Raw genomic sequence first — 14454 nt, forward strand, 5'->3', positions numbered from 1 at the left:
TTTCCTAAATGTGTTAGAAGGTGCTCTCTGGAAATTCCCTGTTGACATTTTAAAAAGAAAGAATTCAGATCCAGAAATATGCACAATGATTCTTCCTGTTGTCGGGAAATCAGAACATGGGCCGGAGTTCCCTGAGTGGTTTGAGTTTATTGTTTCAATGATTGGAGTCGTTTATTTCGGCAGGCTGGAAGTACGCTAGCTTTCATAGTTCAACAAATATTCTCTAATTCTCTAGAATACACTGAACATCATTTGAACTCTGCTATTTTTTTAAAGCTCCATATTCACTGTAATACTTTCCTCTGGAAATTAATTTGTTATAGTTATTTCCTGCTTATATTATTCACATAGAGACCCTACATGAGAGAAAAAAACCCCAATCAAACTAACAATAAGTGAATTCTTATCTCAGTTAATTTAAAAAAAACTCCTTTTACACAACACTTAAAACAATTAAATGCAAAAAGACGGAATGAAGAGTATTCTTAAAATGACTTTGCAAGATGTGCTTTATTTTGAGTCAGTCCTGAACCCAAACTACATAGGATCATTTTTCTTGACATATTCTAGTCCATTCAATGATTCTTCTCAGAAACTGTATTTTAATATGGAATGAAAACTACATTTCAGTCATAAATTTCCATGCTACAATGTTATTTAATGAAGAGGTTGTATTACCAATAACAATAATTTAAGAAAAGACCATTGTTTATTTCCCCAAGCTCAATATACATATTTCTTTCATAATTATGAACTTAAAAAACCCGTCTCAGATGTAAAAATGTGAATTGGAATATGTAAACTCTTTGATATACCTGAAAAACAGGAAGGAAAATGTCACATACTGGAAAACCATTGTTAAATCATCGAAATGGGAAAAAGCGTGTTGGGGGATGGAGAAGGTGGAAGAGTGCTCATGACCTCAGTTAATAAAGAGTTACAAAGCCAAGGTACTCCACCTCTGCCTGGCGGCATTTTCCATCTTTCTACTTCTTGTCTGTGTTTCACCAGGAGCAGTAATGAACTCTCTGAAGTAGAACAGCCACCACCATTGACGTGAATCACTAGCTGGGTCTCAACAAAGCCAGTGTCCACATATTTGTTTTGCTGCTTTTTTTTTTTCCTGAGAAGTCACTGGTGTTTAATGGGAAAAAAAATTATTAATCTTCAGTTAAGATAAGGCAGTAAGAGTGTCACTAAGTTATCTTTTTGCTTAGAGTGAGGCTTATCCATCCACTGGCATCTTCAAGGGTCATCAGCTCCCTCTCTCTTTTCCTCCTAGAAATATGTTTAGGAGTTTTCAGCCTCCTATTGCTGTTGCATATTTGGGTTGTGCCGAGGTCCATTTATTCTCCCCACAGCAGCTTCCCCATTGGCGACAGAATGCTGTGGCCTGTATTATAGCATCTCTTCAGAAGGGCAAGGTCCCACACAGGAAAACATGGCGTCCTTCCTTCTTCCTTCTCTTCTCTTTCTCTGAGGGAGGAGCCCCATCAACGATTCCTTTACATAGTCTATCAAAATGCAAGACACTGTTGATTAAAACATAAACCAAGTAGCCCTGATTCAGAGAAATGGAATTACAAATAACTTTTTCAACAGCGCCTGAACTTGCAAGGTAGCCTTGACTATAAAAGGAAGCCAACTCTCTTTGGCCGCCTGTCAGAAGAGAAACCATTTCCATCGAATGAGAAATGCATAGCTCTTATGAGAATATTGTGCTTTTTTTTGTTTTTGAAAATTCAAATGTTATCTTGATTTGCAGTCTGTGTCCTAAGGTCTCAATTTGTCTTTTCTCTAGTCCATTTGATCATGGTTTCTGGTGAGCGGTACAGGAATATTAATTTGGCATAGAGATCTTCCTCTAGTTCCAGTTCCCCTGTCTCTCGAACTAAAAAAATGTCTGTGCACAACTTCAAAATTCGGTCCACATTTGGAAGCTCTTCAAACATGATGGAGTGAGAAATCCCACTGAAGAACTCGCGGACAAACTTCCCAATCACAAGGACAACTGAAGCATACAGTCCCATGATACTGAAAAAAAAAAAAAAAAAAAGGTAGAAATTGTAGCTACCAGTTAAATATGGTCAATAGAACACATCTAAAAGAAAACCATAAAATTTTCTTTCCAAATCCATAGAAGATATGATAAGCTTAGCAAAGCTTACAGTTTTACTCTGGTGAAAACATTTACTTTTTTTATGATAAAAAAAGGTAATTCACGCTCTTTCTAAAAAAAAATTACACATTACAGAACTGTAAGATTTGAAAAAGAAAAGTCCTGTGAAATCTCACATTTTAGAATTTATTAATTTTAACAGTTTCATGTATGAACTTCAGGTGATTTTACCGCATATAATACATGCATCTAACCATATCATATATTTGGTAGAAATCCAATTGTACTCTATATAGTTTTTTGTACCTAACACCTTTCACTTTAATAATACTGCATTTGTCAGAGATTCATTTTATAATAAAACTTTGGATAGACAGTGATTTCTTAAGAGGCTTATCCTGGAAAATGGAAAACTTTCTTCTTCTACTTGTAGGGGATATGACAGTGTCCTAGGATTTTAAGCATCAGAATGTAGTGAAAGGGTAACATTGGACTTGTCCAAAACTATGGTTTCTAATGATCCTATATCTACTAAGGGCATAAGGAAATCTAAGCAAAGAAAGATAAATTTATGCTAATTTCTAAATTTAAACACTGAAGTGCATCAATCAAACTATGCTTAACAGGAAGATATTGGTTAACAATCTGGAAAGACAGCTTCTAGTCCCATCATTAGCAGTGTGAGCCACACAAGGATTGGGACTTCTTTGGGACTCTGGTTCCTTATTTTTTAAGATGAAGGGTCAATGATCTGTGAATTTTAGTATTTCAGCTACAAAATTGGAAAATTTTAAGAAGATAAATGGCTTCCCATCTTCAACTTTATATGATACAGAAGTAGACTCCTTCTTTTATTTTTTAATTTTTTTTAGACTCCTTTTTAAAGAACAGAAATGTTTTCTTTTTTGGGGGGCATATTTTTCAATTACAGTTTACATCTAATATAATTTTGTATTAGTTTATGAGTTCAGCATAGTGGTTAGCAGACATAGACTCTTGTAACTGTTCATTGTTAAATGGGTCCTTACCCATAGCCAGCCAGGAAGCCCAGACTGGGGGGGCTGACTTTGTCATTGAAGACCACCAGCTCTAAGGCCTGGGCATGCTGATTGTAGAGTCTAGTTCCAGTCAGATTGAGAACCCACCACTCACTATTAGATTTAGTTGTATTATCTCTGGACAAAATGATGGTGATATTCATGAAATTATTTTCTGGAAGAGAAAAAATATAAAATCAAGTTAGCATGAGAATTTTGGGATTTATTTAAAATAAGTCTTCAAATGGCAGAACCTGGTTCCTGTCCACAGCATATCATTCCAGGATGTCCACATGGCCATGTTAACAATGCAAGTGAAAAGAAAGAGTGGGCCTAGCTGTGGTTTCTTTTTTTTACTAAAAAGGTCAGTCACTGTGGCTACATGTGCAGGGCAGCAGAGTCACAGCCAGAGAGGGAAAGACCCATCACCTGGGCATCTTTCCAACAACTAGTTAGATATCAATTCATTCCCATCACTGTTGTATGGGGAAAACACAGTCCCTGGAGCACTACTATTGACATGTAATCACCTGTGGGCTGAATCAAGTACATTTCCTACTATCTTTTCATTGCTCTTATTGTGGGGTCTTCATATTTAACACTGTAAGAGGCAGTTTTCTGCCATAGATATGGTTGCTAATAGAAACAAGTAAACAGACTGACTAAGCAGTAATATCAGTCATTAAATATGAATTTGAGTCAACCAGGTTCTATATCAATAAACAAAAAAAGAAAACGAAGAACATGGATCCCAGGTGAGCAAATAACTCCTCTGGCTGGTGATCACAGCCAGGAGCCTTATGCCTCTTGCAGGGGAAAGAAAACTGGAAAGAAGTTTGACAGAGGCTGAAAAATGCAAACCCTAGGTGTTGAATAAAAGAAAGATTAAAAAGAATTGATTGAGTGATTCCCTCTCATTCTTACCAGATAAAAGTTGCTTTATAGGTTTGGAGTTAGAATCACTAGGTGCTTTCACATAATATGGGTAGATCCTTTCTATAGTCCTGTGCATAAAGGAAAAAAAAAAAGAGGTAATTGAGTTTTAGTTGTTTTACCGGTGTAATATTGATTTTTTTGTTGCTATTTTGACCTTATTTCAAACAAATAATGACAAGAGTCTTTATATGTCTATACAATGTGTAGTCACCACCATTTATGGGTATTGGTTATAATTAGAATTCTCTGAGGCCAAACAAATTCATCAGGTTCTATCCCAATGCTCATCTAAACACTATACACAAGCTAATTAATGCCTTAAAACTGCTGCAGAGATTTCCCCATATCTGTTACTGTTTCTGAAGCAAAGGGCTGTCTTTCTTGCTAGGAGCCTGTCATTTGTATCAATAACATTGAGCGCTCTTTTAATTTTTAGGATTTCAAAAATATTGATAATCAAGTGGACTGCATTTGATCTAGTGATACGAGTGAGGTGTGAGGAGAGAACTAGTGACCTGAACCTTATCCTGCCTCTGCAGGGATGAGCGGGGTCACCTGAGGAGGTTATTCCATCGTTCTAGACCTGTTTGTGCATCTGGGAAGTGATGGAGGAGGATCTGACAATCTTCGACAGACCTTCAACTTTATAGATTAACAAAGGATGCTTTAGTCAGGAATCTGTCTGAGGGTTGCATCATGGTGGTTCTCACATTCAAAGCAGAAAAATGGGGCCAGGGCAGACTGGCCACAGAACTGGGAAGTAGCTGGTGGACATCATTTAGCAGTTTTAGACCAACAGCACTTTTTTTCTGCTGCTAGTTCTTATATTGGAATCTAAACATCACAGCTTGGATGTGTTTGAAATGGAGCACTCATATGGCATGATAATATATTAAGATATAATTTCCTCCTCAAATTTCTGTTTACCTTTTGTCTACCCCTGCCCCATCCCTCAATTCATTAGCTAGGCATTCAGTGACCCTGAGGCAGGAGCAATAGGAAAGTGGTCTTGCAGAGTCTTCCCCTGGCTTTTGGTGATTACAGAAGATGACAGCACAGCTTGCTGCTCAGGAGTGAGAGCAATACTCCCTGGCTAGGTGGACAGAGAGCGAGAGGGAATACGATAGAGTTGCTTTAATCTAGCACAACAAGGCCCCCAAACAAAAATCCACTTGAGTTACCAAAGAATGATGAGTGCATTTCTTGCATATGATGAATTCGTAGGTAGGGATTCTTTACCAGGTACACACACCTATTCAAGCTATAGTAACAGAACAATCAACTTACACTGGTGTTGTTGAACTTTGTGTGTCGTTGCCAGCTATCATTTTAGCTATATTCTCTCGAGTAAAATTTTTAAGAGGAAAAGAAAGCTTATCTGTTGCTATTTCTGCTTTTGCACCCAGACTCATGTTTCTGTGAAGAAAAAAACACAAAACATCAATGTCAATGATTATTCAGAAGTCTGGAAGAGAAATTATAAACTCACTTGACTCTTAATTTTATTAATCTCACCAAGGTTTTATTGGGTCCACGACTGTCAACCCCAGCCCTTCCTGTCCACCTCAGCTTTATGTCCAGTTTCTTAGACAACCAAGTTCGTAAACCCCAGGGAGGCCACACACACTTTTAACACAAATGGCAGAGGAGGAGGCACAGTCTACTGAGCAAAAGAGAAAGCGTCCTGCTGCTCTGATACGCGTTTCCAAAACCCTCTTTATGTCAATCCAGTGAAGTTGGTATTCCTGGTGACTAATGGAATCCACATTTTTAAAAGAATGTTCAATCAGAAGGTGATGTTTCCTGTTGTTGTTATTTTTTTGATAGGTCTTCAAAGAAAGGCTAAGAAGTAAATTTTTTGGCAGTACAGAATCCCATCTGAGGAATTTGGGGCATTTAAAGGAGAAAATAAAATTAAAGAAACTCTTTTACATTATAACTATCCCCTTTGGAATATTTCCTTGTGAATGCACTTTAGATTCTAGAAGGCTTTCTTCTGTACCTATCATAATTCTTTCTTAATTCCATCCAGGAAGCTGGAATTGTGGACCCACATGAACCTAAAGTTTGATTGACAAATAAACCTGTATAGAGTCCTCAGTCACAACTGTGGTGTAAGAAACTAATCAGTTGGTATATTGTGTTGAGGCCCCTGAATTGTTTCCCTAACATGTCTGGCGTTGGGATGCCAGAACTTTTCCTAAGACATGCTCTGTCTAAACAGGTGAAGTAGCGGCCACATGCTGGCCATTGGCTCAGGTTCGTTGAAGAGCAATTTCCCTCAGCTCTCCTCTCCTGGGTCTGCCAAGCTGCTCTCACATCTCACACTTGGAGGGAAGATCTGCTAGGGCTCCCTGGATATTGGAGAGATGCAAGTGAGAAGCCGGGGTTCCAAAGGCTGCACATTCTTTATTATTAAGACCAAATTTTCAATGGCAGAAAGTGAAGAAATTAAGCAAAGACATGTACATAACACAGAGACACAGACAACAGTGTGGTGATGGCCAGAGGAAAGGGGGGTGGGAGGTTGGTGGAGGGAAAGGAGGGTGGGGTAGGGAATAGGGACTGAAAGATACTTTGCTTGGGGCAATGGTTGCATGGTGCAGTGTGCAGGTGATGTTTTATTGAGTTGTACAATGAAACCTGTATGGTTTTATGAATAAATTCAGTAAAACAAAAAAAGAAAAGAATGAAATCATAAAAAAGACCAAACTTCAACCTTTTAGGGAAATCTTACAATACATCCAGGTTCTGTTTCATTTTATGAGTCATTGCCCTCTTTTCTCTCTACCTTTCTATCTTGCTCACAGAACTCAAAGCCAGTCTCTCTTTGAAATGGAATTTAGCCCTGGCCCAGTGGCCTAGTTGGTTGAGCATTGTCCTGTACACCAAAAGGTTGTAGACTTGATTTCCAGTCTGGGTGACATAACCAGGTTGTGGGTTCAGTCCCCTATTGGGGCATGTATGGGAGGCAACTGATTGATGTTTCTCTTTCTCTCCTTTCTCTCTCTCTCTCTCTCTCTCTCTCTCTCTCTCTCTCTCTCTCTCTCTCCTCTCTCTTTCTAAAAATCAATTTAAAAATTTCCTCGGGTGATAATTAGAAGAAAAAAAAAGAAACTTAGTAGAAAAAAGGAAATGTAATAAGTTTTAGTTTTGTCAATGATTCCCAGGCAAACCATTATTTAATAAACAAAAATGTTAGCTGTAGCATTGAATGAATGTTCCCAAGATGTAATGTAAACTGAGATCCACATTAATAGATTTTTTCTATCTTTTATGCTCCCCACCCCACCCCGAGTTTAGATTGGGGGAAAGGGGAAATTATGCATGGAAATACAGTAACTACCTCTGAATACTCCATGAAAAAACAACAGAGAAGCTACTATTGGGGTCCAGGAGTTCGTGTATCATTTTCTGCTTACTGGGAGGGCTGATGGTCCATAAAGAATTTGAGTTTCCTTCCAGTTCTGCTACTGTTATGTCTTCTTTTTCATAATTTTCCAAAAATTGCATAGCACCCTATATGCACACAAATACACATGCATAAATAGATCACATACACAATGATGCATAAAGAAAGTTATTACTCTTCCTCTTAATTGTATAGAGATCATTTCCTCTTTGAAAGGAACATTTCTATACAGATTATCTTGGTGTCCCATTGCACTGACTTTATTCCCCTCCCAGTGACATCATCAAAGCCCAGTGGCGATGCTGCCACACCAATACAGCTATGGAATCACTCAAATTAAACAGTAAAGGCAAATCAGATGACTTAGTGTCTTTTTTCCTTCCCACTAAGAAGAAAATTTATCAACTCTTGGGAAATGTCTCTCTCGTTAAAGAGTCAAATTTCATTGACCCAGGAATCCTGGCCCTGTCCTCACAGATGTTCATCCCTCAAGGTAGGTTTTGATAGTGTGCATCAGAGACCAATAATTTTACAAAAGAGAAAAGCCTCTGTTTACCCAATCACTTTTTTAAAAAATCCTCACTTGAGGAGTGAGGATATTTTGTCCATTGATTTTTTTCAGAGAGAGGGGAAGGGATGGAGTAGGGGGAGGGGAGAGAAGCATCGATATGAGAGAGACACATTGACTGGCTGCCTCCCACAGGTACCCCAACCAGGGACGGGGATCGAACCTGCAACCCAGCTACTGGCCATTTACGAGGAATTGAACCCAAGACCCCCTGGTGTACAGGCCAATGCTCTAACTACTGAGCTACACCAGCCAGGACTGCCTAATCCCTTTGTAAAAATTAAATAATAAATATTAATTGTAGCCAAGCTGGTGTTGCTAAGTAGTTGAGCGTCAACTCATGAACCAAGAGGTCACTGGTTTGATACCGTCAGGACACAAGCCTGGGTTGCAGGATCCCCAGTAGGGGGCAAGTGGAGGCAACCGATGGATGGTTCTCTCTCATCGATGTTTTTTTCTCTCTCTTCCTCTTCCTTCTTCTCTCTAAAATAAAAAAGCCATATTTTTAAACATCTATAAAAATTATTTGTAAAGAAAATTTTAATTATAAAAGGTAATGATTACTTTTTTATTACAGAAGTAGCTTGGAAAATATTCAGACAACATCATATGTAAAGAAAATACAAAGTATGTAAAGAAAATATAAAGCTCCTTCTTCTACTACGACCACCTTAGGGTAGTCAGAGCTAATCAAATTCACTACATACGCATGCCATGACTTATTCAACCAGTCCCTACTTGCTAAATCCTCAAGCTGCTTCCAGTTTTTATTAATACAAGGAATGTTGTCAAAAGTAGGTACCAACATAGTGCTTTTCCTATATTTTTAATTACTTCATTAGGGTAGATTCTCAGAATAGACCAACCAGTCAAAAGAATAAATATCTACCAAAACTTTAAAAATTAAAAATATTTTAAAAGGATCAACCCCTGTTGAGCTTACATTGAACTATTCTGAAATAAAATTATGATTATTAACACATCCAATAATATAGAAATGATGTCTTTGATTATCAAAGTGGCCAGTGGCTAGGAATCTGTTGTGTACAGCTGAAAATCTCTGAAAATTCCCCCTCCCAGGCCATGGCAAAATAGTGAATAATATGACAACCCCTCAGCTCACCTCGATGAAAGCTCTTCATAGAAATCTATTATACACATTTACTTACAGTGTCACTAGAGAAAGCTTTTATAAAGGCTTTGAACTTGGCATTGTCCATAACTTTCAGCTGGCTTTGCTGGGCACTCATTGTGAAAATAGGCTGGAAAACAAGATACACAGTGTTGTGAATATTCTGAAGCTCTTCTCTGCCTCCAGGGTAAAAAGGGAAAAGGTTTGCATAGGATGTCACCCACTGAGCACCCAGGGACAACTCGCCTCAGCGAGCTCTTTCTGAAGTGATTATTCCTGCACCCCAAACCAGAACAGACCTCTCCTTTCACTGCCTTCTGCCCCTTATTTCAAACATCACAGATTTGCTGAGAAGTCAAAATTTAGATAGGAAATGTGGATTGGCAAACTCTAAGTACATGTCCTGTAGGGGGTTATCAGGAAAGAGTACTGTGTGAGGTAAGGTACTTGCAGGTGAGCGAAACCTGGAGGAAGTGCACAGCCATTACCTGGTAACCACCCAGGGTAATTGTGACTGAGACATCCAGGGGCTGGTTGATCACCCCGGCGACAGATTTGATCAAAGACATGAAGAGAAGAGGAAACCAGACAATACAGATGAGCAAAACGATGATCATGCCTCCCATGCCGTACTTCACCACTTTCTTCTTCTTCTGCCCCCGGGGCTGAGGGTATCTCTGCAACAGAAGAGTTCACACAAGGCTCAGGCCACTGTCCCCTGAGAAGCAGGTGGGGTGGACGAGTGCTCGTCTCATGGGGTTGGGACTTGATTTAGTCCTGATTCTGCTCTGTTTGCTCTGACGTGGGGGAGCAACCTCGGCCCAACCTGGGAACCAAGTTAGGTAGTGACATGCAGATGTGATGAGCTCCCTACACGTCCCCACCACGGTGCCATGAGGGACCAACAGGACCTCGGTGACTTTCTCCTTAAAATTGTTCTGTGGGTTTTGTTGGTGCTAAACCTCAGGACAAACGGATCAAATACTGTGCTGTATAAAGCCTCTGGTTTTATGGGATCATGCGGGAGAAAGACATTTTACTTTAAATTCCTCAGCATTCAAAAGCTGTGCCTTTCAGCTGAGCCCTTCTCCCCCCTAGCGGGTGGAAAAACATTTTTCACTTCATTAATCACGTGTTGTCAAAACAATGTTGTTCAAGGCATGCCATAAGACCTGTAGGATCGGCACAGTTCTCTTGGTATTGTGACTCCACAGGGGCCTCTGCTTGGGTGCTATGCTGAGAGGGGTGGGGTTGGGGGTGGTGGTAGGTGTGTGCGTCACGCAAGGGACTTTCGTGACAAGAGCACTTGGTAGGGCTGGAATCACTTCCATTTGCTTTACTAAGGGACCCACTAAGCTCTGCCTTAGAGGCTATGGGCAAGGTGGAAGGTGCCTGCTTTGCTGTCTGATATTAAAACTGCTCCAGCTCTCTATGCACATTCCTTGCTTAAATGTTGCTTCTCAGTGACCTATTTTCCTTCCAGGGTGACCCCTGAACTTAGGCTACATATATAATCTGGCAGCTGTCCCCCCTTCCCTACCTGGGGCTTACACTCCATTAGGATGAGTTCATTTCAGTAGGTTAGGGCAGTGGTTGGCAAACTGCGGCTCTGTTGACTAATGAGTTTGCCGACCACTGACCTAGACTCTCAATTCCAATAATTACAGGCTATTGTTGTTCCTTGTGATTAAGCCCCTATCCAGTAGCCGCAGTTTGCCGACCACTGGGTTAGGGCAAGAAAAAATAATGTACATGCTACCTGTAGGCACTGAGCTCTGGGTTACAAACTAAGAGAAAGGTCTGGAAGCCTGCAGAGACCTCTCTGGGGACTTTAAAGGACACTCACTGCTAAAGGGCTCTCCAAGCTTTGACACTGAGTAGCTCCTGAATATGGGCTTGGAACCATGAGGACACAAGCTGGACTGGAGGGCAGGTCAGAGCCAGTATGGAAAGCATTATTGACTCAGTGCGCGAAAGATAATGCTTCTAAATGACTCTGCTGTGAAGTTGGGTGAGGTTCATATTAAGGACAGTATTTTAATATCTTTGCATTGGAATTTGATATTATGGTTTAAATTTTTCTATTTAAAAAAAAACTAAAATATTTAAAATTTGGAAATACTATTCATACACCACAGATTTGCTTTTTCATTATTTTCTCAGCAAGGCCAGTTTAGACAATGGGTCACTTAACCCACTCCAACAGCACCCTAGTATTACATAATGGATAACTTGGTGAGTTAAAGGAGATTTATCCATTCTCTGTCAAGAGCAGTTTGAGTCTCTTCTGCCTGTTGTGGGACCATGTTGGTTCCTCTCCCGAAGGCCAGTATCTTTGAGGTTCCCCTCGAAAAGCTCCCAGTAATCCCCATCCCTCCTCCCCCTTTCCTGCTCCCCCCTCCATGCATTTTCCAGGGAAGAACAGGGCCAAGACCTTTGGCCTCTCTCTAATTATGAGGCTCTCTTTCCCTTCACTTTCAAAGCAACTGTCACCTTCCTGTTCTATGCTGTTCCATCACCCCTTTCCTAGGCGAGCCAACTCTTGACCAAGAGTTCCAGTTTGCAGTTCCGGTCATGCTGCATTTCCAAACAGCTTCTTAAAGTGTTTTGGCACAGCCTGTGTTGCTCAGTGGTTGAGCCTCCACCCATGAACCAGGAGGTCACAGTTTGATTCCTGGTTGCGGGTTTGATTCCCAGTAGGGGGCGTGCGGGAGGCAGCCAATCTGTGATTCTCATCATTGATGTTTCTATCCCTCTTTCCCTCTCCCTTATTCTTCCTAAAGTTAATAGAAGCATGTTAAAAAATAGTGTTTGGGGAAGTGGCTGCATGGACATCATAGTAAAATATGACTAGGAGTGAGTGGCTTGCATTGTGTGTGCTCATGCCAACACGGGCCTCTCAGGAAATTGTTGTTTCTTCATAAAGTGCATTCATGAAACCCCAGGAACATATTACATTCAATATGGAGTAATCCCCAAGAAAAGTTCCTTTTAAAAGAAGCGTACCCTTCTGCTTCATGCTAGAAAAGTGATAGTTATTGGTAATGTTTCAGTCTCTTACGGGATGAAGTAGAAACTAGTGTCAGATTCATTTAAGACTCCCTAATACTTACCTCTCACATACCCAGATTTCTCCAGATGTTTTACTATGTGTGATTTAAATAGCCGTAGACTTAGCATAGAAGCATATATTTAAATTAAGGTGATATTTAATTTACTGGGGTGACATTTGTTAGTAAAATTCTATAGGTTTCAGGTATACAATTCTATAATACATCATCTGTATATTGTATTGTGTGTTTCCCACTCCAAGTCAAACTCTTCATCACCATGTATCCCTCTTATACCCTCTTCTACCTCCCCGACCCCCCTTCCCTCTGGTGATCACAGTAATCACCATGCTGTTGTCTGTATCTATGAGGTTTTTTTCTCTCTCTCTTTTTTTGTTGTTGCTTAATCCCTTCACCTTTTTCGCCCAGCTCCCCAGTCCTCCTCCCCTCTGACCGCTCTCAGTCTGTTCTCTGTATCTATGAGTTTGTTTCTATTTTGTTTGTTTGTTTATTTTGTTCATTCCACACAGGAGTGAAATCATATGGTACTTGTCCCTCTCTGGCTTATTTCTCTTAGAATAATACTCTCCAAGTCCATCCATGCTGTTGCAAAGGGTAAGATTTCCTTTTTTTTTTTTTTTTTGGTTTTAACAAACGGGGATTCCCTTTTTAAATGTTTAAAGGTGTCTTCAGTTTCTTTTCTGTGATTCTTAGGAAGATCTATATGTTCCATTGAAACTTACTGGAGCTTTTGTCTATTTTCTTGGATCTTACAAATTAATTCAAAATTGTAATATATTTTCCAATATTTCAAATAGTTTGTCCCCCCCCCTCCTTATTTTTTTAAACTTCAGACTAAATAATTCTTGGTCCTTCCTCCTTGTTTTCATATGACATGATTTCCAGACCTTTTGTCGCCCTGAATTCTACCCTCTATGTCTCTTTGGTAGATTGGCTCTCATATTCTGTCATTATATCAGTTCTCTTGCACCTTAAAAATCATGAAAAGCTAATACAATTGTAAGTATACTACCAGCCCCATCTCCTTCACTCCCACAAATGCCCGAAACACAGAGGCTATGGAGCAAATGGCCCCATGACGACAATTCCCAGAAGAAACGGCAGAAGACAGAGATTACATGGACTAGAGGGGACTTTTTCAAAGAGATGAGAAAAAAACGACATTTCACACCACCTCAGCTAATGTTGCTTGAGTATTTCTATTGTTACTATGCAAGAGATTCCTGCTTCATACGTTAAACTTGAGAATCCTATAAATAATTATAATTCTATTTGTAATCGTAATATTCAACCTGGCAGAATAATGAAGTATTTGCACTTCAATTTCCTCTGCACAAAGCAGTAACATTGTCTGTCCCTCATCAAAAAGGACATCAGGTGGTGAGCCTGAGTCCAAGCCACCTCACCCCACTTTTTTCCACCATAGCAAATTTCCTCCTGTTCCCCAATGAGTCATTTAAGAATTATTGAGTCACACGGCAGTATATAATTTCTTCTTTTTAAAAAATAACTACAATACACAGTGGCCAAAAGAAGAACACATCTGGATGCTATTGCTAAGACAGCAGTATGTCCAAAATTCTCAACTCTAGTGGGGTGAAAGTCAATAGGACATTTATAAGTCCTAGTAGTTTTGTCCCTGTCTCCATTTATTTGGCCACAAAACTTGCAAAAGTTCACATTAATCTTATAACCAGTCTGTATCTAAGAGAGACAAATGGGGATAAGGCATTTTTATTGGCTTACTTTTTCCGACTCCCGCCAACACTTCAGGATGAATATGTGAGCATAGATGTCCTCCACACAGATCCAGCTGGAGAGGCTCAAGGTCGTGTCTGTCCACACCCAGTCCATCACAGCCCTTAGCTCAGTCAAAAATGGAACAAGGCGGAACCTGGCAGAAACCACGTCTTGTCAGAGAGACAGTTCTGGGATGGCCCCCAATATCCAGCTAACTCTGGGAACTCATGCAGTTCCTTAATGTTTTAGCTCTTAGCTCTTAGAAAAAATTCTCAAGGTGACCCTTATGGTAAAATCCAACGTGGAATACAACTGCTTTTCATTAGAAGTTTAATAAATGAATTGGTATTTTCCGTTCCTTTTTTCTTTCTTTCTCTTTTGGCTGATGGCCTTAACAAACTGGGATTCCCTTTTTAAGTGTTTAAAGGTGTCTTCTTCA

General features: G+C 39.8%; 1 protein-coding gene across 3 annotated transcripts in view; it reads right to left on the minus strand.

Annotated features, from left to right (window-relative positions):
• Positions 1 to 491: 491 nt before the first annotated feature.
• The window catches only part of PIEZO2 (piezo type mechanosensitive ion channel component 2), a 343011-nt gene continuing 329048 nt past the window's right edge, over positions 492 to 14454 (minus strand). For all 3 annotated transcript variants that reach the window (XM_054724315.1, XM_054724314.1, XM_054724313.1), the window contains 8 exons: positions 14022 to 14169; positions 9693 to 9881; positions 9242 to 9334; positions 7439 to 7611; positions 5380 to 5508; positions 4081 to 4160; positions 3148 to 3331; positions 492 to 2034 (listed from right to left, as the gene is read on the minus strand). In XM_054724315.1, coding sequence (XP_054580290.1) covers positions 1782 to 2034; positions 3148 to 3331; positions 4081 to 4160; positions 5380 to 5508; positions 7439 to 7611; positions 9242 to 9334; positions 9693 to 9881; positions 14022 to 14169 — 1249 coding nt within the window. In that variant the 3' untranslated portion in view covers positions 492 to 1781. The remainder of the gene's footprint in view (positions 2035 to 3147; positions 3332 to 4080; positions 4161 to 5379; positions 5509 to 7438; positions 7612 to 9241; positions 9335 to 9692; positions 9882 to 14021; positions 14170 to 14454) is intronic.

Source organism: Eptesicus fuscus, chromosome 12 (assembly GCF_027574615.1).
Source record: "Eptesicus fuscus isolate TK198812 chromosome 12, DD_ASM_mEF_20220401, whole genome shotgun sequence".
Taxonomy (NCBI): Eukaryota; Metazoa; Chordata; class Mammalia; order Chiroptera; family Vespertilionidae; genus Eptesicus; species Eptesicus fuscus.